At 42.6% G+C, this 27520-nt stretch overlaps 1 protein-coding gene across 1 annotated transcript; it reads right to left on the bottom strand.

Moving 5' to 3' along the window:
• Nucleotides 1-27520, bottom strand: LOC115514028 (adhesion G-protein coupled receptor F1-like). The gene is made up of 14 exons (XM_032593175.1): nt 27346-27520; nt 25971-26028; nt 23856-24005; nt 22436-22609; nt 20664-20764; nt 19752-19810; nt 15438-15598; nt 14558-14721; nt 12963-13151; nt 8841-10214; nt 6940-6981; nt 5861-5920; nt 994-1060; nt 1-75 (listed from the first exon to the last, which is right to left on the bottom strand). Exons 1-14 carry the CDS (start codon nt 27412-27414, stop codon nt 2-4), a joined length of 2742 nt encoding a protein of 913 aa, XP_032449066.1. The 5' UTR covers nt 27415-27520; the 3' UTR covers nt 1.

Here is a 27520-nt window from a genome sequence, read left to right on the forward strand (position 1 = left end):
CTTACTCAGTTGATAAAAACTGGGTTAGCATGATGTCATTTGACGATTCTCCAGTATGGGAAAGAGCATAAATGCCTAGGAGAGGAAAGAGACAATAAGAGTTACTGCTTCTATGTCGGAATCAAGCATGAGACCAAAATGAAAATATGCCTAGCCAGGTCCTTACAACTCTGGACAGCTCTGGAAAGATGATAGGGAAAGCTACAGAATGTAGTTGGATGATAGGCAGCCACATTTTCATTAATTCCCAAGAGACTTGCGTTCATCAGACATCTCTCATTGGAGAAGAGAAGCACCACAGCTTTCAGATACGGCTGAGAGGTGAGATAAAGTAGGTGTGAGATCATCAAATGTAATTGCTAGAAGGAAACTTTGTGGTCTCTTAGGTTTTTCATATTACTGACGAGGGACAAACATCCAAAAAGGTTAAGAGATTTGTAAACAACACGCAGGCTGGTTGGTGACACTGATAACAGGACCCAAGGTTTCTGGGTGGGCACACTGGACATTTGGGGAGGGAAGCCTTTTCAAGTTCAAACACCTGAACTTTATTTGGAATTCAAATAATTTTTCTTAGAAGCTAACGTGAGTGGCCCATTTCTCTGCCCTCATAAAGATATTAACCTAATTTAACATGTAGTGAGACTTGGGCATTTATTTATTTATTTTTTTTTTTTTAATTTTTTTTTTTCAACGTTTATTTATTTTTGGGACAGAGAGAGACAGAGCATGAATGGGGGAGGGTCAGAGAGAGGGAGACACAGAATCGGAAACAGGCTCCAGGCTCTGAGCCATCAGCCCAGAGCCCGACGCGGGGCTCGAACTCACGGACCGCGAGATCGTGACCTGGCTAAAGTCGGACGCTTAACCGACTGCGCCACCCAGGCGCCCCCCACCTGAGGTTTTTAAAAGTACCCCTTCAATTTTCCTCATGTGATATATTCATATTCTTTCTTCTATTTTTTATTAACCTTTGGCTTATTGTTAACTCACCTTTGTGTTGCAGTGGGTTGAAAGGCTTGGGGAATTTGGGTTTGGCAGATACATCTGTTGAGTTCTGCTGCATAAAAGAAAAACAAGTCATTCGGAAATTAATTCTATTCGTTTAGTGATGCTCTGCATTTCCGACATCTTAATGTCATTAGTGAACCTTTACTCCATTTACATGGTGCACTATTCTGTTTTATTAGAGTACTCCTTTCTCACGCTTTCTCCTGCTTTAATCTTTTTAAAATGCCTAAGGACTTATTTCTAAATTTTTTTTTCAACGTTTTTATTTATTTTTGGGACAGAGAGAGACAGAGCATGAACGGGGGAGGGGCAGAGAGAGAGGGAGACACAGAATCGGAAACAGGCTCCAGGCTCTGAGCCATCAGCCCAGAGCCTGACGCGGGGCTTGAACTCACGGACAGCGAGATCGTGACCTGGCTGAAGTCGGACGCTTAACCGACTGAGCCACCCAGGCGCCCCCTAAGGACTTATTTCTAAGTGAATCTTGTGTTCCTGTATATTCTCACAACTTCTGACAACAAACCAGAAAGAAGGTTTTTTTTGTTTAATTTTTTTTAATGTTTGTTTTTGAAAGAGACAGAATGCGAGCGGGTTAGGGGCAGAGAGAGAGGGAGACACAGAATCCGAAGCAGGCTCTAGGCTCCTAGCTGTCAGCACAGAGCCCGACGCGGGGCTCGAACTCACGGACCGCGAGATCATGACCTGAGCTGAAGTCGGACGCTCAACTGACTGAGCCACCCAGGAGCCCCAAACCAGAAAGAAGTTTTAAAGAGGGCATTATTGGGGTGCCTGGGAGGCTCAGTCGTTTAAGTGTCCAACTTCAGCTCGGGTCATGATCTCACAGCTCGTGGGTCCCCATGTTGGGCTCTGTGCTGACAGCTCAGGGCCTGGAACCTGCTTCAGATTCTGTGTCTCCCTCTCTCTCGGCACCTCTCCTGCTCATACTCTCTCTCTCTCTCTCAAAAATAAACATTAAAATAAATAAATAAAATAAAGAAGGCATTATCTTTTTTCATGTCTATGCTTACATTTCTTTGGTTCACACATGTATCACTAGAAAAGAAACCCCAGGGGGGAAAAACAATAGTTCTATAAAAATGGTCTCAAATAAAACTTTGCCTTATTCTCACTCATCTTAGCATTCAAATTCCTTTGTGAATAATCCTTTAGCAACTGCTGCAGAGGCTAAATAGAGTTCAAAAATTTGAAAACTGAATTATCTCACTGAAATCAAATTTTTAAAATGAAGAATATGTTCTTATGGGGAAAGGTAAACGTGTTAAGATACACTGTATCCTTTTCCACTCACCAGTTGATTTATTCATCAATTTAACATCTCCTATTGAGTACCACTGTATGCTAGACACTATGTTAGGCACCAGGAATATTAGAAAGAATAAGATCCATTTTCTATCACTGTCCATATCATGAGGAAGCTAAATCAAGATGGAAGAAAAAAGGTTCTTGTTATATGCAGTGGGCAACCCAGTGATAGCTCCTGATTTTCATGGAAATATAGAAGCTGCTACCCCACATTGAGCTCTGGAAAAAAAAATTATCATAGAGAGAGGAATGAGAAATGTCTGAAAGTTCCAAAGCATAATAACTGATTTTCTAGATTCAGGACTTAGTAAACATATACTAAAGAAAAATTCTACGGTCATTATCATTGCTTTTAAAACTGCATCCTGCCCCATAGAGAGAGAAGAATCTTAGATTGCTTAGATTTCAACACACTCAGGGATTCTACATGGTCTGGGGTAAAGCAGCCTCTTCAGACATGTGAATATATGGGGTTAAGCTCTTGGTCAAATAAAAGGACCTGAATCATTGGAACCATAAATAATTAAATATCTTCTCTCTGGAGGGAAATTCTGTAGGGGCCACCAGTGTCTGCCTCTTGGCGAAGAGTTGCAGAGAACATGGCTAGAGACGATGGAAGGGCCAAGAAGGGTCCCTGAGCCCTCAGCAAGGATTTGAGAGAAACTGCACCACGGGTCCACACAGTGTCATGGCGGCTTGAGGGATGGTCCTTGTGGAGAACACTGTGGGCTACTTTCATTCCTTTCAGCCAACAACCCAAATTTCACTGCCCTTTTAAGACCCTTATTTTGCCATCCATTTTTCCATCTCTTATTGGATAGCCTTTTCTCCTACTGTAAAAACAAAACAAAACAAAAAAGTATCCAGGTCTGAATTCTCTCACCCCCTGACCCAATCTGCACACGTTGCTCTATCTGCATCAAACTGATGCTTCCTGTGTCCAGGGAAGAGTCTGACCCCTCTGTCTTAAGTCGAGCTATTCCATGTGCCTTCCCAAGAATCTTCTTCCTTCAGTCATCCTTCCCAACCCCCATTTGTCTTCAGACTATCTTTGCTGGCTCATCCCTTCCAGCATATGGACTTGCTCACATCCTCGTGACTCAGCTCTACCATCACTGCTGTCCTGAGTCTGCGTCTGCTTTCCACCCTCACTCTCTTTTCTCTCACTACGAGTTTCTTGCAGGAACATTCCCACAGAGGTATCTTTTCCTCCCCTTCTCATTCCTCAACCGGGGTAATCTGGGTTCCTGTTTTACATTCAAACTTCCTCAGCATTTAAATGTGACTTCAGCTTAACTTGTAACACAATACCTCTTCCTCACCCCTCTTGATCCACTCTTCTCCTCCAGGCATATTGCAACTATTTGCAAGGCATACATATCAGTCTTCCTGTAGCTGAATATCATTGACTTTAGCAACAGCCAATAGATGAGGGTAAAAACAATGCATGTCACAGCTGGAGGGGGCAGTGCTTTCTCACCCATAGCAAGTGGTGGCTTCTCCCTTTGCAGGAACATTTTAGAGGGGAGGGGATACCTAATACCTGGCCCATGCCCACTGCTCAGTTGCTGACACAAGGGGAGTGACTCTCCGGTAAGGACAAAATTGGTATTCATCTAGCCACACTCCTGCACCCCATGATCCCAATGATCAATGTCATCAATTTACATAATGTCTAAGTGAGGAAATGGTGGTGATTTGTGATGAAATTAAAAGGGACACCATGGGTCTCCATGAGCCTTGGGAAATTACAAACACCCATCTTCTATTCTGCCAAATATACATTTATTTTAAAGCCAGTGAGCCACCTAACCCGAAAACAAAGTCCCACTTTTGTCATCTGATTTTAAAATGACATTGGAGGGGCACCTGGATGGCTCAGTCGGTTGGGCGGCCGACTTCGGCTCAGGTCACGATCTCGCGGTCCGTGAGTTCGAGCCCCGCGTCAGGCTCTGGGCTGACAGCTCAGAGCCCGGAGCCTGTTTCAGATTCTGTGTCTCCCTCTCTCTGACCCTCCCCTGTTCATGCTCTGTCTCTGCCTCTCTCAAAAATAAATAAAACGTAAAAAAAAAAAATTAAAAAAAAATGACATTGGAAAAGGAGTACAAATCCACAAGATGCCTCAGTGACCACAGCTGCCTGCTGACCAGTGTCAACACTTTACATTAGAAACAGGGAGAAAAAACACTGTCAGGCATCCTTACTTTTGTTTTCGTTTTAATTTATGTTGGGGTGTTTTTCTCTCTTTGGTTTTCAAATGAGAAAAATTCTGACTTCCTGCTTGGTGGGGTGGGGGGTGTCCTGTGTTACCTTGTTAACTTCAGGTCTTTCTATAATGCAGTCACATATGCTGTAGCTCCCTCCTTTTCTGAAGAATAGTGAGTGGTTTATTAGTTTCACATTTTCTGGTTGAAGAGTTTGGTTCTTCAAGACATAAACTCAAAATCACAGAAAGTCAGAACTTCTGCTTTGAGTGACCAGCCCAACAGTTAATATTAACAGTTGAAACAAAAATTAAAACCAAAAGGTACCATGTGACTTTCCTAAAATCATTCAGCCAATTGGTTACTGAGTCAGAAATACAGGGCAGGTATGCTCTCACGGGCCACCGATCCCTAACTCACAGCAATTTCCGGTACTAGGAAATGCAGAGCCAGGGAAAAATTTTAAGGTCAAAGGTTAATTTCTTCACAGTTGGGCTTTTTTTTTCTTTTTTTTTACTATTATTATTTCAAAAGATTATCTTGTCCCTTATAAAAATCTCTAAACACCATGTAGGTTTACATTGACTTAAGTCAGCTGACTTCTATCAAACACAAAAATCTCTGCTTTAGAGCTCGTTCTGAAAGGCCTTCAGTGTTTTGCTGAAAAGCAAAAGACTAAATTGACTTCAAAAATACAAAATATGAACACAAAGGCGTTTGTTCCTACTATATTCTCCTTAAATGGATTGCACTATCATGGCAAAGAATGAAACAGGAATCCTTTGTTGCCATACAAATGTCTCCGTTTGTAGATTTAAGAGCTACAGTTGCAAGAGACAGTTATACCCACTTAAGAGGGAAAACTCAGAGAGGACATTTCACATATTAGAAGTTAATCAAGGACTTCACCGTTTACTTTTATGAAAGCAAAATGGTCTACAGGAGGTCCAGAAAGTCATTCAGAGAAAAGGGTCTCACTGACTCTAGATATTGGCAGACAAGTCAGACTAAAGCAAATGATTGCTGTAAGGTAGTTGCCCACAAGAACACCCACAGACCTCAGTGCTTGAACATCTTTGTAACTTTCCCTGCCTTCTCATTCACTCATTTATACACTCATTCATTCATTCACTCATTCATTGTCTCACTCACTCAACTTTATGAGTATTGACGCTGTGCTAGGAACCATGCCAGATAACAGAAATATAATGCTGCCAGAAACTCAAGGGGTTATGCAAAAGTGGGCTTGCTGTAAAACGGCACACAGAGAAAAGTATGAAACCGGAACTTCAGGCATTGGACTCATGGCAGCAGATGATTACCTTTGATGCTTGCTTCTGAGAGCTTAAAGGAGTCAATTTGTTGAACAGCAATTGTCGCAGCTATAAGGCAACAAAGAAATATTGAAGACAGGCACATATTCAATCACAAAAGACAAATCCAGAACAAAACTACAGATTGGAATTGTTGTTTACTAGAGGTATTTCCCAGAAGCGCTTAATAGACCTTAACCATGACTATCTGATGAAAGGATTTGTTATATTTGTTTGCTTTACCTATAAATAAATCTAAGATTCAACAAAGAACAACAGTACCAAAAGCTGTCATAATTCAGATCCTAGGCAAATAGTAATTTATAATAATTGCTAAGTTGAAATTTATCTTTGAAGTAAAGACTTTCCTGACCATGTGAATGATGCCATTAAGAGAATTATTTAGTCTCCTCAAGAACAGCAAATTGCTTCTCTGTAAACAGGGATTTTGTGTATGTGCTAAAATTGTGCTAATTATAAAATATTCTTATCTTCTTATTAAAACAAAGTCCGTATCGCTTAGCTTACTGTCTTTACGTCTCTCAACAGACTTGCTCAAAGCTTGGGCAAAATAATGAAACAAGTTGATATAAAATTTTTTCTATAATCTTTTGCTCACATTGGTTGTCCTTCATTAGAGCTTTTATTTAATGTTAAAGGCTATTTAATATTTACCATATAAAACTCTAGAAATATGGGAGGAGATACTTCTTTCAGCATGTTGTAAGTAAATGCATAAATTTAATCGAGGAGAAACAGAAAATTCAACCTTCCTGAAAGTACTTCCGCTCTTCAATGACTGCGAAATGGTGGATAAAAGCAGCAAAATGAAAAGTAAAAACAATTTCCCTTTTTTGTCTACAATGTTCACATTATATGTTGTGATTAGTCCTATATAGTTTTTTTTTTATCAGAGGTGAGTATTTCCACTGAGTCTTCCTGAGTCTGCCTTTTATAAAATTATAGAATTTGATTACAAAAGTACCCAGGGTCTCACCTCTATTGTGAATAAGAGCCCAGAAATCTTATTGGGTTGGATGCCTGGATTAGAAGAAGAAAGAGATAAAGAGAGAAATGAACACACATACCTTACTATCCCAGAGCATTCCAAAACATAAGATGAAAAAACCCTAAAAAAAAAAAAAAAAAAAAAAGAATAGATCACGTGCATGGTCTTATCTTTTCCAGAAAAATGAAGCACTGATATGTAATACTATTCTATCACCCAACATGGAAGTTGCTTTCTTGTCTGTCTTCCTACTAGACAGCGGGCTCCTTGAAGGCAAGGACCCTGGGTCACTCCCCAGTGCCTGGCATAACACAAGCCCTCAAAAATGTTTGTGTCAAATGTATAAAGAAGTGAGTGAATAAAGTTTTAAATGCATGCCGAGATTTCTTTTCCCCCTTGTGTCATCCTAAACCCAATACAAATCACTTCCATTTGCCTCTATATCTTAGTCTTTCTTTAGAATAGGCATTAAATAAACATTGACTAAACATTTATGACGGCAGTGGGCATTGAGGTCCAACCCTAAGATCAAACGGAGGACCTTTATATGCACCCTTTCCATCAAGTCCACCCTTGGGGAACCCCTGGAAGAGGCTTTCTTGTACCTTGGAATCCTCTTCCCTGTCAGAGCACCCTCAACTGGTGCCTGTTCACACAGCATATCACCATGGGTCTGCCCTCCACAGGAGCTCCCTAAGCCCGTCACCATTAGGTCCGTGCTTTCAAGGTTTGCCATCTGTCCCACCACTGAAAACATTCACCAGTATGCTAACATAGGTGGAAAACCACTCGCTTTTAGAAGACGTATTAGCATCTGCTATGTGCCAGGCACTGTGCTAAGAGCTAACTTATGCCATTTAATCTTCACATCTACTTTATGATACAGGTAATGATATTATCCATTTAACAGATGAAAGAATTGAAAGAGAGATTAAATAATTTTTTATGGGTCACAGTTGATAACGTGACATATTTGAGCTGAGACCTCTTTAAGTACAGAGCTCAAATGTTTAACCACCACCTTCCTGAATCATTGTCCAGAGGGGACCAGCAAATTTTCATCAAACCAGGATTAAAGGCTCTCTTCCAGACTCATCAAATCCTAAAGATTACTTTGTCTACCTACTCTCTGACCACTCTCTGGTTGTGGAATGTAAAACCCATGCTTTGCAGCAGGGGTAGGCCAACTTTTTCTGGAAAAAGCCAGAGAGGACACGTTTTAGGCTTTGCAGGTCATACTATCGCAACTGCTCAGCTTTGCCAGTGTAAAGAAAGCAGCCGCAGACCGTATCTAAACAAACTGGTGTGGCTGTCTTCCAATAAAACTTTATTTACAAAAACAGAGCTGGCTACAGTTTGCCAGGTCCTGCTCTGTCATGCTCTAGAGACTTCCTTTGCACCATGCAGAGTCAACAATCACTCTTGATTTCTTTCCCTTTCCCTGTGTGCTTTTGCAGAGAGGTCTGCCCAAGAGAAAGGGGACTGAGTCAGCAGCAAGAGGGATTAACGTTAGCTATATGGACTCAAACAGATTTCAAATCCTGGGATGGAGGGGTGCCTGGGGTGACTTCAGTCGGTTGTGTCCGACTTTGGCTCGGGTTGTGATCTCATGGTTCACGAGTTCGAGCCCCGCATCGGGCTCTGTGCTGACGGCTCAGAGCCTGGAAGCTGCTTCAGATTCTGTGTCTCCCTCTCTCTCTGCTCCTCTGCCACTCACGCTCTGTCTCTCTCTCAAAAATTAAAATCCTGGGATGGATTACTGAAGAAGTCTAATATTCTGCTTCAGTATAAGAATAACTCTTGGAAAATATGGATCCTTTTGTTTGTTTGTTTTCTATTCACTGTTCCCAGGCAGTGTTGGTTTACAGACCTGGTCGGGCCGGGAGAGGAGATAGCCTCCAGAGTGGTATCACCAACCTCAGTTCTCTATAATTATTCCCAACACCTGATGATATAAGAAGTTATTCTTATTGTTCTTACCTGGAATGCATTGAGTAATGCAAAAATAACATGCCAAGCCAGATTCCGGTTGTCCACTATTGTTCCTATGCCAAAGCCCCAGGTGAGCCCCAGCAGAGGGGTCAGGATGAGGAGGCTCTTCCCCATGCGGACAATAGTGGCCTTGTTGTCCTGACTCGGCCTTTCTCCAACAGTGGGCCTCCAGAGCTTTGTGAGAACTAATAGCACCACAACCAAATTCACAGCCACAATAGTCAGTGCAGGAACAGCAAAGGCCAAGAGGGGTTTGCTTTTATCAGACCAATTAAGCCAACACACGTCTTTCCTTTCGTAGCCATTGCCAGGTTGCGTGACGGCAATGGTGACGACAGATATGATGAGAGGGCACCCATAGCCCAGGCAGAACCCGAAAGCCATCATCAAATGCAGGCCCACATGATGGAACACAAAGAGGATCCGATAAGCTAGCAGGATGCCAAGCATGAGCATCCAAAAGAACAAGGAGAGGTAGAAAAAGTGCATAAAAAACACTGCAGCTATGCAGACTCCAGAAAAGCTTACTGTGGAGTCTGCAGTGGCAGCAACGATAAACCAAACATCAGCAATCAGGAGGCACAAGGCTATGTTCACCATGCAAATATGGCGCGTGTAGGAAGTTTGGTTTTTCTTGACCTGCTTCCAAAATAGAGCTTCAATGATTAGGCATAAGGTGAGACTTCCGATGGAGATGCCCAGTCCCACAAAAGTGATCCATTTCACAAAGGGGATGATGGCAGGGGGGACTAAGGGTGACATCAGTATGGAGAAGGAGGTCAGGTGAGTACATTGGCACGTCACCGTGTCTGGAGTTTCATTCACTAGGTGGCAGCCCGCATTGTTCCATTGCAAATGCCTGAAATCCCAAAACACACAGTGAGGCTGGCTCAGATTTGACTCTGTCTTGGGAAAAACCAGGAAAATTTCATTTATGGAATAGTTTTGGATAACCGTGGATATCACTGGCCCATTGACCTGAGCATTTCCATTTTTGGCAATGGATAGAATATTCCCCAGGGTCAACGAGGCCATGCTGATAATAGTTTCTGGAAAGGACCCCTGGAATTGGTCTGACCCAATTAACACATGGCCTCTGATGGGAATGGAAGTATTTGGGGGCGATATTTTAGCCTCATAGCTGTAACCCATCTCAAGTTGGCTTTGGGACCCTGGAATCCCTCTCCAGTGAATGAATTCCCGAGAGAAACTCAGGGGCAGAGCTGTCGAAGGTACGAGGCTGCTGATGTTTTCCAGTGTCTCCAGTAATCGTGAGCTGGCATGCTGTTCTTCCTGCAGTAACACCGTCCAGTTGGTTACTGATGCTGAATTAAGGATGTGGTCAGCAATACTGATGACATCCTGAAATACAAGGATGAAAGTCGGTTTGCATTTTGAATAAGCAGTTCAGAGGACTAAGAGCAGAGAGTCATTAGAATATTAGGTATACTACAATTGCAGGGGCACCTGGGTGGCTCAGTCGGTTGAGCGTCCAACTTCAGCTCAGGTCATGATCTCATGGTTTGTGAGTTCGAGCCCTGTCTCGGGCTCTGTGCTGTCAGCTCAGAGCCCGGAGCCTGCTTCGGATTCTGCGTCACCTTCTCTCTCTGCCCCTCCCCCACTCGTGCTCTGCCTCTTTCTGTCTCTTAAAAATAAATAATGCAAAAAAAAAAAATTTTTTTTTTTTTTCAAAAAGTATAGTACAAATGCCCAGAGAGTTGACTTGGTTGAGGACCACATTCAAATTCATCAGCAATAATCAGCTTAGTTGCTCTGCACGGTGGAAGCTTTGGGTTAAGAAACTTGGGTCAGCAGAATCATATAAGTCTCAGAGTGATCTCCCCAGGGCATTCATATGCACACTGGGGATCCAGCATGGCTGACAAAGAATCCTGTGATGTGGGTTGCAGCAGGGCCCATTTCTGTCCTCAGAGATGACCAACATGGCTGCCTTATTAATAGTTCAGCTGAGGCTCAAGGAGTAAGATGTTATTTTGAACTGCTCTCCAACATTATGTTTCTTTTGCTAACATCAGAAGTTCTAAATTCATGTCATGGACGTTCAAGTTTTAATCCATGTGTGTTTATGACCATTTAATAGAAGAGAATATAAAGTAAAAATCCTTAAAAACTGGACAAGCAACCAGGAAGCATGGAATTATTGTGGGTTTTAAGTGTCAGTCTTAGTTTAAGAGATTCCTTTTCCTAACAAGCCCTTGAAAGGTGGACCGTGTCTCTGGCTTATGGCTCAGGTTCCCAGGCATTGTCAACGCCCCAGGTGTTGTCACTCTGAGTCTCACCCTAAATGGGCCCTCTGTGGCTTCTGGCCCTGAGTCCCATAGCATGCTTCTTGTACTGCCCCTTGGAACCTCTGCCTTCTTTTGGTTTCTGTTTGCCTGCTCTGTGCTCTTCAGTTTATTTTTAAATTTTTTACGTCATTTTGTTTTAGCTGGCTTCTAGTAAACAGCACAAAGCCAGGCTTTAAAAAAATTTTTTTTTGAGCATCTTTCCTTTGATTCAGGGAGTTTAACCTATTTATATTTAATGTCATCTCTGACATATCCATTCTATAATCCAGTTGTGTAAAATATTATGTACTTTAACATACACAATGCATGTATCCAAAATGGTTGGAAGGACATTTAGTTAAGAAATATTTATTGAGTACCTTCTATGTGCTACTTGTCATTTTGTCATTTTCTAGGCACTGAGGTAATACCTAAAATGTAAGCAATGGCTATTCTAGGGTGACCAGATTACATATCTTTATTATTATTTTTTGTCTATTTGCATTTCTTAGTAAGCAAGTTTTACCTGCATAAATTTTAAGCTAATTTTTATTTGTTTGTTTGTTTGTTTTTGAGAGAGAGAGAGCATGTGCACGCTCGAAGGGGAGGCGCAGAAGGAGAGGAAGAGAGAGAGAACCTAAGCAGGTTCCATGCCCAGCCTAGTGCTTGATATGGGGCTCGATCTCACAACCATGAGATCATGACCTGAGCCAAATCAAGGGTCAGACACTTAACCGACTGAGCCTCCCAGGTGCCCTTAAACTAATTTTTAAATATCCAAACCAGGGCCGCCTGGGTGGCTCAGTCGGTTAAGCGTCCATCCGACTTCAGCTCAGGTCAGGATCTCGAGGTCCGTGAGTTCGAGCCCGCGTCTGGCTCTGGGCTGATGGCTCAGAGCCTGGAGCCTGCTTCGGATTCTGTGTCTCCCTCTCTCTCTGCCCCTCCCCCGTTCATGCTCTGTCTCTCTCTGTCTCAAAAATAAATAAATGTTAAAAAAAATAAAATAAATAAATAAATAAATAAATAAATAAATGTTAAAAAAAAAATTAAATATCCAAACTAAACCTTGAATTCCCCGGTCAAAATGAGGGAGTTCTTAAAATATATACTACTAAAATTAGAGCTTTTAGCCACAGGAAAGATAACTGCAAAGACAGGAGAAAGTTGGCACCTGTGCCACACAGTGGAGAAGCTCATTCCTTCCTCCAAGCCTGCCTAGAGGCAGCCCCTCTTTGAACTCACATAATCAATCCCGTGACTTCATTGTACACTGTGGAGGAAGCAGTAAAGCTCATACAAAGACTGTTTGTTACATGACTCTTCAGTCTTTTTTTCCCAAAGGTTATTTTGAGAGAGAGAGAGAGGGAAAGAGAGAGAGAACACAAGTGGGGAAAGGGCAGAGAGAGAGGAGAGAGGAAATTTCAAGCAGCCTCCACACCGTCAGCACAGAGCCTGATGTGGGGCCTGAGAGATTGTGACCTGAGCCAGAATCAAGAATCCACGCTTAACTGACTGAGTTACCCAGACGCCCCTCTTTGGTCTTTTTCAATGGTGGGTCTTCAACTCAGGCTTTTATCATTCTTCCTAAGAGACGGGGCACACCTAAGGTGAATTCTTAGCATGCCTAGGTGACTCTGTCAGTTAAGTGTCCCATTCTTGGTTTAGGCTCAGGTCATGATCTCACAGTTAAGGAGACCATGCCCCACATCAGGGATTCTTTCTTTCCCTCTCTCTCTCTCTCCCCCTTCCCAACCTCTCGGGTTAAATAAATAAACTTAAAAAAAAAAATACAGTGAGTTCTTCTAGCACAGGCAGACCATACCTCCATGGTTGAATTGGACACCTTGAAATGACTTGACAGTGACAGAGACAAGACGTTGTCCAGAATGGACACCACTGAAGCCAGATTGCCAGCTGTAGTTGATGGGTTTTGCCGAATGACGACTGAAAGATTTCGCACCAAGGATGACACAGCTGCCTCAGTGGCATTGCCTGCGATCACACTGAAATTCTAGGAATAAAAATGGTTAGGTTCTAGAGAACAACAAAATGCTTGTGTTTCATATACATTTTTACCCTGATTATACAGAAACTGATATTCAGTGAGATTTGGTGACTTTCCAAACTACACAGCGGGAAGTGGAAAGGTAGGCTCTACTGGCACTAAGTCCTATGTTATATCCACCATGCGATGCCGAGAAATCCTTGCGGGATGAGAAGACAAAAGGACAGATGTGGAGATAGGACTACACTTTTCATTGGATCAGGAGTTTTGCTTCTTCCTTCAGGCTCCCCTCTGCCTTCGCTACACTGAGCTAGCTTGAAAGGCAGCCAAGAAGGGATATTCCTTTCCGTTCAAAGTCAACCCAGGAATCAGATCCCATCTGTTTTCCTTTTTGCTCTCCTCAACTGACAGTGCTGTTCTCTACTCAAAGCACCTGGGATCTGCCTGCCCTCACACTTGGAGGGGACTAGTCCCAGCTATGGTCCCTGTCTGGAACCGATGTAGAGAAGGCAAGAACAAGGATAGACTCCAGAAGCCATCTGGTCCAATCTCCCTCCCCAGTTTGCAGATGAGAAAACTCAGAAAGGAAGCAGTAAACTTTCTATACTCTTCTGAGAAAGATCATTCTGCATTTCATCTACAATAGCAGGGTCTCTGGCTGGGAGATAAGTTCTGCTCAATATGGACATCTATTTGCAAAATAGTGTCTGTGAACTGATCTCAGAGTCCCTTCTTTCTTTTCCTTGAGTTCTAATCCCTCGCCATTTGCTTCCATCTTTCTATCCACCTTGCCTTAAGGACCTGAAGCTTTCTAAGGAAACATCACGAGGAGGTCATAGTCTAGGACTGGATATCAAGCGATCACGTTTTTAGTTCAGTGCTATTGCTACCAGAGGGACCATTAGCCTCTTCGTCTTTCAATTCCTGATCAACAAAAATGGGTTGACAAGCCAGATGGCCCTTGAGATCCATTGCAGCTCTGTCATTGTATATGGTTCACCCCTGGCTGACCCAGTCCCTGCCCAGGTTTCTGACGTGTGATCCTCTCACTTGTACTGAGTTTACAGCTTCTGACTCACACCTTCACTTAGATCTTTGCTTCCCCGGTTTTCTGGACTTCTAAGGCCAGCTTAGTTGCTGTTTTACTATCTTAGAACTCTTCAGCATTGACTCATTCCTCTGCAGCACCCTCCCCACTAGAAACATCAACTCTGACTTGTTCTGACTCTCTCGACTTGCACCTGGACTCTGCTACCCATGCCCACACTCCCTGGGGTTGCCAGGCTCTGATAACACCCTCGACCTCTGTGCACTAACCACTGAGACAAATTGATATATTATCTACCGCCTAGCCCACGCTCACTGGGGGATGCCCACCGTGAAATTCAAAACATGAGACAGACACGCTTCACCTTCTTCAGTTCGTCCAGCTGAGAGTGTACACATGTCTCCCTGAGGACCTGCCACCCAGAGGGCTGGCACCTGGCTGTAATGTTTCCAGTGTAGCCGCTGCTACAGGGAAGAGTGTACTCGTCATTCCCGGACCCAAATCCAAAGACAATGCTGTTACACTGGGCTGGGAAAAAAATGGAAACAAAGAGGAAAAGTGTCTAAATATCTCAGCATGCCGTATAAACCATACGGCAGTGCTTTAGAAGTCATGTTTTCAGAGGCAAAACCCAGGCAAAATTCAGGAGTAGAAATCTGTCCTTGATGCCCAGCTTCAGCCTTGTCAGTACCCTTTTGTCCTTTCTGGCGCCTTCCCCAAGGCTGGCTGGTGTCTGATCTGTGCCAGCACTCTTGCTTTTGATGGCCTATCAGCTAGTAAGCCGCAGGTGGAAACAAGACAGGGTGCAATCACTCTCAGGAAAGAGTTTCACTCTGCAAGGAAGTGTCAGAAAATCAGAAACTCTTCCAGGAGCGAGGGAACAAAGTAGTAATGATAACGGTTAAAAGAGGAGCAGTTGCCGTAGCAGGGTGGCACGTGTGTTCCTTTGAAAGCTTCTCACATTGTGACCAGTCACGAGTTTGAGTCATTTCCACCACAGCCTGCTGAAAAGCCGATCTTCCACAGTGTCTGCCCTGGGAACTGGAGACCAGATCGCACCGAAATAGTCCACTGAAGCTGAGTTTCATCATGGTGAGGGGGGAAAGGCTGACTGTGTCTATGGAAAGTCAGTCTTAGAACAATCCTGTATCAGAAACATTTCCAATCTACTCCCCGAAGACACAAGTAAGTGACTAATTAAAGGACTCCCGGAACCTGAGCCAGGGAAGGGAATTGGGTAGTACCTTTTCCAAATACTCTGAAAGAGCTGTCTTCTAGTGGGAACAGCTTGCGAAGGCCTGCCTTCACCTTCTCAGCCACCTGTTCGATGGCTGACAGCAGCTCAGATGTGCTGCTGGAACCCACAACTTCAAACCCAGCAATGATGCTTCCATCCCTATAATGACTATGTGGAAAGAAAAATGAGATTCATTCAGTCACGCGGGGCCTGCTGTGTGTATGTACGGCATTGGGTCCACAGGAACACATCAAACAGATTTGGTCCCTGCCTTCATGAAGCTTACATTCTAGTGGAGAAGACAAGGCAAATAGGGAACAAGTGACCAGCATACATAAACAATTATATATAATTTATATAACATAAAATATACATATATATATAATATATACATTTAGTTAAGTGTTATGAGAGACAGGTGCAATGATAAGAATAGCAGGTGGAGGGGCACCTGGGTGCTCAGCTGATTGAGGGTCTGACTCTTGATTTCAGCTCAGGTCATGATCCCCGGGTCATGGGATCAAGCCCTGAAGCTGGCTTCGTGCTGAGTATGGAGCCTGCTTGAGATGCTCTCTCTCCCTCTGCCCCTCTCCCCTGCTCGTGTGTTCTCTCTCTTTCCAGAATAAAATAAAATAAAATAAAATAAAATAAAATAAAATAAAACAAAATTGCTTTAAAAATTAAGAATAGCAGGTAGAGATGAGGCTCACTTTAAATAAGGCTGGATAGAAAAGGCTTTTCTGTGCAGAGAGTCTGAAGCTGAGGCCCAAATGATGAGAAGAAAAGCTAATATTGCAAAGAACATCGATGTAGGGTGTCAGCAGGTGTGAAGGCCCGCATGCAGGAAAATGTCTATGAGTGGGACACATTGAAAGACTAGCTTCCAGGGGTGCCTGGGTGGCTCAGTCAGTTAAGCATCTGACTTCGGCTCAGGTCATGATTTCACTGGTCCCAGGGTTGAGCCCCGCGTCGGGCTCTGTGCTGACCACTCAGAGCCTGGAGCCTGTTTCAGATTCTGTGTCTACCTCTCTCTCTGCTCTTCCCCCACTTGCGCTCTCTCTCTCTCTCTCTCTCTCTCTCTCTCTCAAAACTAAATAAACATTAAAAACAATCAAAAAAAAAAATAAAGTCTAGCTGCCAGGTCAAGAACCGAAGTTGCTTCTCAGTGTGCAAATTCTTCAACGTAGGCTTCAATTATCCAGGGAGAATACATTGGGTTCAACAAAATCAGTACAAGTTAGAAGACAAAAATTAATTAATTACCTAGTTAACTAATTCTAGCATAACTAAGTTTTCAATGAGCAGGAGAGAAATGGTAGAAGATGATATTAGATAAGCAGCCAAGAGCCAGATCAAATAGGGCCTCAGAGTTTGAATTTTATTTTTTATTAAAAGGTTTTATTCTTTAGTAAAGGTCAGTGGTATGCTCAGGTTTATTGCTGAAGAACATCACTCTGGCTGCTGCACAGAATGGACTGAAGAGAGGGAAGCGGGGAAACAGGAGGACCCATTAGGAAAGAGGTGATGGTGGCTTGAACTTGGGTGCAGTGTATGTGGAGAGAAATGGCCAGGTTGTACTTGAAGGCTGAGCCACTGGAATTGCTAAAGACGCTGGGAATGGAGAAAAGAACCGGTCAAGAATGACTCCAAGGGATAGAAAAAACAAACTGAGGTGTATTCATACAATGGAATAGCACTTGGCAATAAAAAGGAGGCCCCTGACACTCAGAAAAACAAGAATGACCCTCAAAGACATTATGCTGAGGGAAAGAAGTCAGACACACAAAACAATTACACATTGGGTGATTCCATTTGTATGAAGTTCTAGAATAGACTAAACTAGCCTATGATGATAGAAAAATGAGCAGTGGTTATTTCTAGTGGCAGGTAAGGCATCGAATTGGCTAGAAAGAGGCACAAGGGAACTTTCGGGGTGATGAAAATGTTCTGTCTTATTAAAAGGTGGCTGATGCAAGCATTTGTCAAAGCTTATTAAACCGCACACATGAGGTTTGAGCATATCACTGTACATAATTATATCTCAGTAAAAAATGATTACAAAGGATAACTCCAAGTTTGGGTCTCTGCAACTAGAAGACTAGCACCGCTGTAATTGAGATGGGCATGATAGCAGGAGAAGTAGGTTAAAAGTTCTGAGAAGAAAAGTTGGAGGACCCCTGTTTTGGACACATTATATGTGACGTGCCTGCTAGAACACCAAGTGGAGATGCTCACAGGTTGTTGGATATTTGGGTTTGGACTTTATGAGAGGAGCCAAGCTCAAGTAATAAATTTAGAAGACATCAGCATACACATGGTGTTCGAAGTCATGAAAACAAGTGAGATCACATATATTAAGTTAATCCTGCAATAATTCCATGAGGTACACACTGTATTAGCCCCATTATGTAGATGAGGGAGCTGGAATCCTAAAGAGAAGTTGGGTCAAGCAATTATTAGTTATTAACTGATACTCCAAATATCAAATTCTTAATCACTACACCGAACTACCACTCACAATGTATGAATAAATCCAAATATTCTTTTACGTAGTGGGAATCACAATGTCTTTGCATAAATATGGTTATTCTATCAAGAAAACATTGTTTCCAAAATATTTTCCTGCCTATTATTTCATTTGATTTAATGAAGCTAAATCAGATTCCACATGTATTAACAGTACTGTTTAACAGAGAAATAAATTGAGACACTAAGAAATTAAGATTTACTTTAAATCATATACATAAAGAGTGAAACCTAAATAATATTATTTTATAGACTTATGCCTACTTTAGCTTTGATTTTTTCTACAAATTATTGGAGACAGCTTATAAGACATTTGGAATGGAATATACATAGGAAATACAAATGGAGGGGCACCTGGGTGGTTCAGTCAGTTAAGCGTCCAGTTTCAGCTCAGGTCATGATCTCACAGTTCATGAGTTCAAGCCTCACATCGGGCTCTGTGGTGACAGCTCAGAGGTTGGAGCTTGCCTACGTATTCTGTGTCTCCCTCTCTCTCTCTACCCCTCCCTGACTCACACTCTGTCTCTCCGTCTCTCAAAAATAAACATTGAAAACAAATTTTTTTTTGAAGAAATATAAATGGAAAGCCAGGACCAAGGTAAAGAAAAATATGAATATTGAAGACAAAAATTACTGATTAAGTTTCAAGTTTGTCTATGCATTCAGTGACTGCAAAGTCAGAAGGAAAATATGATTCATTGTATAGACTTTAGTATAAGAAAAAAGAGGTGGGGCACCTGGGTGGCTCATTTAGTTAAGCGTCCAACTCAGCTCAGGTCGTGATCTCGCGGTTTGTGAGTTCGAGCCCCACATCAGGCTCTGTGCTGACAGCTCAGAGCCTGGAGCCTGCTTCGGATTCTGTGTCTCCCTCTTCCTCTGCCCCTCTCCCACTCCCACTCTGTCTCTCTCTCCTTCAGAAATAAATAAACATTAAAAAAAGAAAGAAAGAAAAAAGAAGCAGTGTCCTTCCTAGTGCTGAATTTTAAAGAAAATTATCCACGTGGGCCTGTATATAAGAACATGGGATATCTGGAAGGATAAGATCCAGGACAGTATATTGATGACAAATGCTGTTGAAAATTTCCTATAGCTATTCTTTAAGTTAACTATGAAAAAAAAAAATATATATATATATATGAAGTCAAGTTCTCTGACCTCTAAGCCACTTCCTCTATCCAGCAGATTATAAATAGTTAGTAATCAATGTACACATGGCTAACTAACCATATCACTTTTGGAATGAAAGTATAAACAAAAAGATAATTTACTAAATATCTCTTTATTTGCTGTAGACAATGCCTACTGGGTTATGAGTTATGGTGCATACATGATACCTGCAGAAAAATATAATGGTTCGCCGTAGGCTGCCCCCACGGCTCCCAGTTATACAGCTTTGTACCATATCTCCCTGTGCTTAGGACAGAGAAAAACCATCCCTCTGCAACCCATAACCCTCATCTCCACCCCTCATCCTGTTCCATACGTGCACACCACGATCTCCTGCTTCATCCCAAGTTCTCCCACTGTGGGTTTGCAGTTCCAGTCTCTAATCTATAGCTTGGAGAAGGCCATTCAATATTTAAGTTTCCTCTTCTGACATTTAAAAGCATTACAGAATCGCTTCTCGGCCTTTTGGCTAAGCATTACAGACTTTTGTCTAGTTTTAGTAAGAATACTAGAAAGACCAGTTCTGCCCTATTTTCTGTCAAGGTCATTTGGGAACCTAGCACTAGGAATTCTGCAGGATGGGTGCACAATTCTGAGGATGCCCTTCTAAGGCCATTGTGTTACTTACCGAAATTGGGTGACATGAACCGACTCAAAATCTTGAATTCTTTTGAATGCTTCTTTAAGCTTACAAACAGAAAAAAGGGCGACATGTTGATCTTTGCCCCCATTCGAGGAAGATATTTAAGCAAAAAACTGATGGAGGTAATAAATAAACCAACAGAACCACTGAGCAAAGAGATACCACAAGAGGTAGTTGCTATTATACAAATACAGTTCAAATGGCACTTGAGAATGTACACACACACACACACACACACACACGCGAGTCACACCATTTATTTTTTAGTTTGCTAATAAAGATGGAAGAACCAATTTGTTATAAGGGGGGATTGGGTGCCAGATAACATAAATTTACCCCCGAAATGTATGTTTTCTCCCTCATAAAAATATGACATAAATTTCCATATGCATTTAAACTGAATCTATTGGAAAGTATTTGTGTGTCTTCAGTGAAAATCACACCTGAACCATCATCTGAGGCAGACGGGCACTAACCGAATTTTTGGATGACTTCATTATATAGTCCAGAATTTTTCTCAATAATTCTATTTAGCCTCTAACAAGAGAAGCTTCTTTCCGGAACAAATCCCAGATGCTGACAATTGAGCCTAGATCATGAAAATTTTCTTTTGACAAATAAAAAAACAGAAAACAATCAAGAAGACTCGGTAGGATATGACTCACATAAATGAGCAAAAGCGAACACAAGAGAAATGGAACGAAGTCAATTACTAAAACTCTCCCAGAAAGAGAATGTTCAATGTACGTCAGTTGTGAGCTATGTGATTAACTGTTCTGTAATAACTCATTGAATGTGAATGATTAAGAATATGCATTAAATAAACATGCGGAATTGAAAACACTTGAACTTATGTTTAGCCAACAATTTCTTATGTAATAAGCAGAAAGTGCTTACTTGAATTTCAATTCCAGTTGTATACTTGGAATATGAAGGAGAAGATGAATTCAAAAGGTCTTTGGTAAATCGTTCATTGATTTTGAAAGTGCCCCAAACCTCTACGGGAAATAAAAAGAGGTTGATAGATATAAAAATTATTCGCTTGAATTTATGACAGCATAAAATTACAGAAGTACATTTGGAGCCCATCTATTTAACAGCAGTATTTCAATTTCTTTTTGTAATGAATGTTCACCTAAAATAATATAGGAAGTGTACATAAAACTAGATTTTCAACCGTGAATTTGTAACGTAACAGGAAAGTGCTGGTGATCAAGACAACTTTATAAGTAGGTAAATGTGTGGCCACCATGTGTGGTTTAAAAAAAAAAAAATCAGTCACTTAACCCTGAAATACATGCCCATCTAGACATTGAACTTAAATACTGTCCCCATTAAAAATTAAGAAACAAAACAAAGCAATAAAACACTACTTGCTATCTCTAGCATATGCTTGTTTACCCATTGCTGGTACTTTTCTGTTCAGGGACAAGTTGTTGCCCATTTTTATATGGATAAATACCATTTATCCTTCATTAAGGACCTAGTGAAATGTACTTCCTGTGCAAGCCGTCCCCTGATCCCCAGTTGCAAAGATTCTTTCCTTCCTCTAAATTCCTACAGTCCTTTGTTCGTACCCCCTTTACAACCTCTTGTACAGACATATCTATTTGTGAGCATTTCTCACGTTTATATGTCCCTGCTCCACTTTGGGAAGACCTTTGTGAGTGTAATCCCTGTCTCATCCATGGTTGTCTCTCTTCAAGATGGAATAGACACAGACCACCCTTCAAAAGGTAGACTTTCATTCAAATTCGTTGAGGAAAATATATTATCTTCTTTCTTGTATTGTAGCCTAACCTCCCCAACTAGCCTTCTAATTCATACATAGAGAGAAGTGTTTCATTGTGTCCTCCCAGCATTTGCCTCTGATCCGGGTATAAAGATGGTGTTTCATAAATATGCATTGCCTTCGTGAATTGGCATCGTCCTGGGAAGGGGAGCGAGAAATGTCCAGAAGATCTGGGCTATTTCAGTTTCTCCTTCACTCTTTGCTCAGCTCTGCCCAAATCCAAAGCTTCAAGATAACTGGAGTAATCTCTGAGGAAACTTTTTAAAGACCTTCAAGCCCTGAAGCTCATGTCATTTGGCTCGCCTCATCACCCACTGAACATAAACCTAAGGCGACAGCTCACTCAGCTTCCACTGGTTTCCTAAAATAGACTTTTAATTTCTTGTTCTGTTTGGTAATGCATTCAGTACACCTACCTGTTGGCAATTTTGTACGTGTATTTCAATATAATCACTATGTGCTCCTCCCTGCTCTCACACCTCTAGACTTCCCTTTTCTGAAAGCTGATGTTGGCAAAAGAAATGAAAGAAGTCAGGAAAGAAAATCATGTACTCAAGCAGCTCCCCTACTTGGGATTTCGGTGCATCTCCCTAAATCTCAATAAAATCAGAGAATTGCAGAGCTCAGCTAGATGAACCTCAGGGTTGAATTGATGCTCAAATATCAACTTGCATGTCTGAATTTTCTGCAATTAGGATGTTCTCAGTGTGTGCAGTTAAGCCTAGTGGGGTATACTGTTACCACCTTTTGATGACCCTGCAAACACTAGCTCTGCTAGTTGAATACGTGGGTGAAGAGCTAGGGTTTCCTCTCCATGGCTTGTTGGGTGCCGGGGTGCAGGCCTGGAGCTCTCCTCCCAGCACCCTGATGTGCTTACTTGCTCTCTCGCAGAAACTGAGGCTCTGGGTGAGGTTGTTGAGATGACAGTCACAGCTCTGGAGGGCTCCGGCCGTGTGAAGGTAGCATTTCTGGGGATCAAGGCATGAGGGAGGGAACCAGGAATAGCCGTCCTCACAGGAACACTGCAGGACCCCATTCTGGTGCCCACAGTCTGCACAGAAAACAGAGCTTGGTCTCGCGGGGTCTGATTTATCAATTGACTAGCGTTGAGTTCTCATCCTTGTTTCTGACTTAGAATCTGAACCCAGTGTTTCCCACCAAAAGCCAGAAGGATAAAACTAGGATGGCAATGTGTTTAAGGTAAGGAAACGTCCAACTCAATAGATTCTGAGGCTGATATCAAACGCTTGGCAAACATAAAATCAAGTGGCTGGGTCTAGCATCCAAAGGAAGGATGAATGCCCAGTAGATAGCCCTTGGAATGGCAAAGAGAAGCAAAAGAGGGTATACAAACCTGATAGCTATTTAAGAGTTCTAGAAGGTATTTCTCCACTACTTCATTGCAGGCTCCTCTTATCTACCTAACACCGTTTTTAGGTAGGCCCCTTAAGCAAGATGGCAAACACCGAGAGACGTTTTTGAGAGTCATGAGGAAAAATTCCATCAGCCAATTCTGTAGTCTCAGTTCCTACTAACTGACCAAAAATGCCCCATCAAAAGGCATTCCTTTATAATAGACAAAAAACTGGAACAAAGTCACCAGACATCTTTGTGAAAACATGCATCATGATATGCAGTGAATGATTCTTTAATTTTGCCATATGTCAGAACCACCTGGAGGGTCTCATCCCAAAGTTTCTGATTCAGTAAGTCTGGGATGGGGCCAAGGATTTGGATTTCTATTAAGTTCCCTGATAATGCTGCTGCTGCTAATCTGGGCACCATACTTTGACAACTACTGCTTTAGACAAATCGTTTAACATCTCTGAACCCCAGCATTGTGGTCATTAGTGCTGTTTGTCAATTAGTTCTTGCACTTTTCCAGGCACAAAGTAAGATTACATATCTTGCCCCCACCCCCTCCCCTTCCCCGAGGTTGAATGGAACCATGAAACCAGTTTTGGCCAATAAATTGTGAGCAGAACTAACGTGTGTCACTTCTGAGGTGGAGAATTCAACTGCCAATGTGAAACCCTCTATTTTTCCATTTCTTTTTGGCTCAAACTGGGTACATTTGAGGTAGTTTCTGATTGATTAGCCTGGATTCCCAAGTGACACAAACACAACCATGCTGCCAAACTGCAGTAGAGATATAGCGTGAAGAAGAAAGAACGCATGTATCCTTTCCGGCCACAGATATGGTGGGGATGGTTGTCTCCATAGCATAACCTAACCTATCCTGACTGATACACCCACCTTCCCCATTTCTACTCCCAGTTCCCAGAGGGCAGATTTACATGTGGTGGTCTTTGCGCTGATAATCTTCATTGGTTCATGTAACCATAACAATGGAGGCTTCAAAAGCTTCAGAAAATTCTTCAAGTGTCTCTTCTCCTTGGAATCTCTGTAGGCCACCTGAAGCAGCAGCTCATATTCCTGGACTGAGCCTAAAGACAGGAAGAGAGTCAGGAGTCTCCTCTTTCAGCCTGAGAGACAAATATTGTCAAGGAAGCAACCACGAAGCAACCATCACATGTAGTCTGGGGGGTCACAGGCTGGGCCACAAAGCTTGTTACTGACATCTGCTTGTCCAGACATTAAGTACAAATGAGCGTCCAGAACAAACACTTGCAGGCAGTCCCACATGTGAGTGATATATGTCTATCCCCCCACTTCTGCTCAGGCAGCTGCTCCCACTCTTCCTGACCCACCCTGGCCTCCCCCTGCTGACTTTACACAGTTCCTCAGGACGTCCAAGGTCACGTTTCAGGGACCAAGACCCAAGGGAGAAGATGGGAGAAAATCCGAGTCACTCTTCCTTCTTACTCTCTCAGCTCTGGGCTCCTGGAAGTATCTCTGGCATAAAACCCCCAGTCTCACACTTAGCAAAGAGCCCTTTTTTCTCCTGGGAAGAGGTTCCAGCAATTAGCCAAGTTTGAGTACCTTATGTGATGTGCAAAAGCCAAACGAAACCAGACCCTACTCAAGTCTCATCAATGCCTTATCACTGAGGAGCAGCACCTTTTGTTTCCCTAGGGAGAGGCCGTTAAGCGTTCTGGGCTCAGAGAGAATATGAGTCCTGTGAGTATTCTCTCACCCAGATGACTCATTTAGGCACGTTCATGTGAAAGTTAGTGCACGATTTCATGGGGTTTCAAGATCCTCCAAAGCTCATCTATGGATCCCAGATTGAGAATGTGAAGGACCTTAGAGAAAAAGGGGGAAAAGGTGAACATCCTTTTATCCTGGGTCTCCTTTGATTTCCACTGGCAGTGAAATCTCTTAGAAGTCTTAGATTTCTCGGGACATCCATGCTTTTTGCAGGGACAGATGAGCTGGGAGCTTCTATGAGACTGTCCCATTTCTTAGGGACCTGGTGGGGATGTCCAAGCAAAAAGGAAATTTGTAGAGAAAAAAATCAGCAGATCAACCCCTAGACTTTTCAGAAGGCAGGAAGCTGGCTGAGGCTAACATGTTCCAGAACATTTATAAGAGCTTCCTATCTGCCATAACTTCCACCATCTCACTCCATAAAGCCTCAGCCCTGCCTCTTTCTCTCCCCTCCCTTTGTAGGCTGGAGCCTCTGCCCCAGGTTTGGGAGCCACACCAAGTAGAGAGAGCTAAGGGGACTCCTGTTCCCACTGCCCAAGCAGGTAAGAGGTGGGGGAATGGTCAGTGTTAGAGGTTAATGGCACTGGTTCTGGAGCCAGGTTGACTGGGTTTTAATCATTCCATTTGCCCCTAGCTCTGTTTTTAATTTCACTATCTATAAAATAAAGATGACCACTGTTCCTAAATGAGAGGGTCAATGTGAGGATTTAATTAGTCTAATGCACTTAAAATAGTGCCTGGCATCTAGTAACAGCTCAATAAATACTAGCTGTATTTTTACTCCGAGGGAAAATGTATTCATGGCATTCCAAATTGAATTTTTATTTCACTTTCTGAAGAATCATAGCCAGCCTTGCATGGTGGTAAGTTCAATGACACCATTAGAACACTGTTTTATGACAGACCACTGCACTGGGGAAAGGCTTTTGTGGACTGACCCAGGAACCGAACAACCATCTGTGGACATCATTATTTCCAAGAAATATATTCGGTGCTTGAAACGTCAGAACGACAAATTGAATTTCAGAACACAACCCATTTCTCGACTGAGAGTTGTACCCACTAATGACTTTGTTAGGATTGAGATAAGGAAGGAAAGGGAGAGCTATTTGTCAGGTATGGTGCAGGATGCTATGCCTTCGTATGTTATTTAACCTTCACAAATGTTTTGCTAGTAGGGATTGCTGTTATTCTCATTTCACAGATTTAGGGTCATACCACCAGTCACAAGCACTACTGAGGTTTGAACCCTGGTCCCTTGGCACCAGTGTCTATCACACCACACTCTACAGGAGTCTCACCTGGATGCTTTTTCTTATTCACAGTGAGTCCTCTTTTTGTTTTCATGCCTTCATTTCTCTATTTAAGAGGGGAACAAAAGAATAATTACAACATGGCCTTGTAATGATGTACTTCATAAGGCGCTGTTGGAACTCCCAGAACAATTGAAATTATGGATCTAAAAATCCAAACCAGGGATGGTGGAGAGGTGGCCAGAGAAGACCTCACTGAGGCAACTTTTGAGCACAATCCTGAAGGAGGTGAGGAACTGAGAATCCCTGGAAAAGAACTTTCCAGGCAGAGGGAACAGCACATGTAATATCCTTGGGATGAGAACATGCCTGGCATGGGAGGACAGAATGAGGAGGCCAGAGTAGCTCAGCGGAATGGGTAAGGGGAGAGGGGCAGGAAGTGAGATCAGAGAGTATCTCCAAGGAGACAGGCTGTGTAGATCTTTATAGGCTATAGCAATGGTTTAGCTTTTACTTCAGTGAGATAGGAACCCACCGGAGAGCTCTGAACAGAGGTGAGAGTGCTCTACTTTACTTTTTAGAAGGTTCAATCCCGCAGCCATGTTAGGAACAGACAAGCACAAAAGCAATGAGAGCATCTCAAGAGTTAGTGCAATAACACAGGTGAGAGATACTGAAGGTGTGGATTGAGGTGGTAGCCATAGAGGTAATGAGAAATGTTTGAATTCCAGGTGTGTTATAAAGATAAAGCAAAACAAAACAAGAGCCAATGGTTTAGATATGGATTATGAGGAGAGTCAAGCACGAAAATAAATTTTCTTCCCAGGCATCTAGAGGGACAATGGCACCACTTGCTGAAATGAGAAAGGAGAAGCAAGCTTGGCAAGGAAAAACTCAAGAATTTAATTTTGGACTCATTAACTTAAGGGGCCTGTTGGACACCCAACTGGAAATAGCAAGTAGGTAGTAGATACACGGGGTTAGAGTTCAGGGGAAAAGGCTGAGAGGTAGATGTAAATTGGGGAGCCATCAGAGAACATTAAAACCATGATCCTAGATGAAAGCATCAAGAAAGTGAGCGTAGAGAGGGAAGAGAGTCCAAGGATTGCCCATGCCAATCTGTATGCCTCTTCTTGGTCAAAGAAACCATAGGAAGGAACGTGCTGAGCTAGCAGAGATCTCCAAGATGGTTCAGTCTGAGTTCCTTATTTTGCAGTTCGATCATCTAAGCTCCAGGAGATGAAACTGTTTGTCCAAGGCTACACAGCTCATGTTGGTAATGTTGAGACAAGAACCCAGGACTTCTGATTCCAAGTCTACTAACTTATATAGCTCCAGTTGCTGAGGGAGTGATAGGTTCTCAAAGTGCAGAGGGAGAGAAGAGTGGCGGTAAGGAGGAAAAATGGGGCATGTGCCAACTCACCCCCAGGAAGCCTTCCCCGCCGTCGGTGAGTGTGAAGAAAGAGATGAGCCAGAGCATGCGGAATTTCATCTTCAGCTGGTCTCCCTCCTTACCGTGGACTCAACCGGGGTCACGGTCTGTGGCCAGACGATCGATGTACCATGCAAGGCTGCAAAGCTGATGCAAAAAAAAAAAA

This window comes from Lynx canadensis, chromosome B2, assembly GCF_007474595.2.
Source record: "Lynx canadensis isolate LIC74 chromosome B2, mLynCan4.pri.v2, whole genome shotgun sequence".
Lineage (NCBI taxonomy): Eukaryota > Metazoa > Chordata > Mammalia > Carnivora > Felidae > Lynx > Lynx canadensis.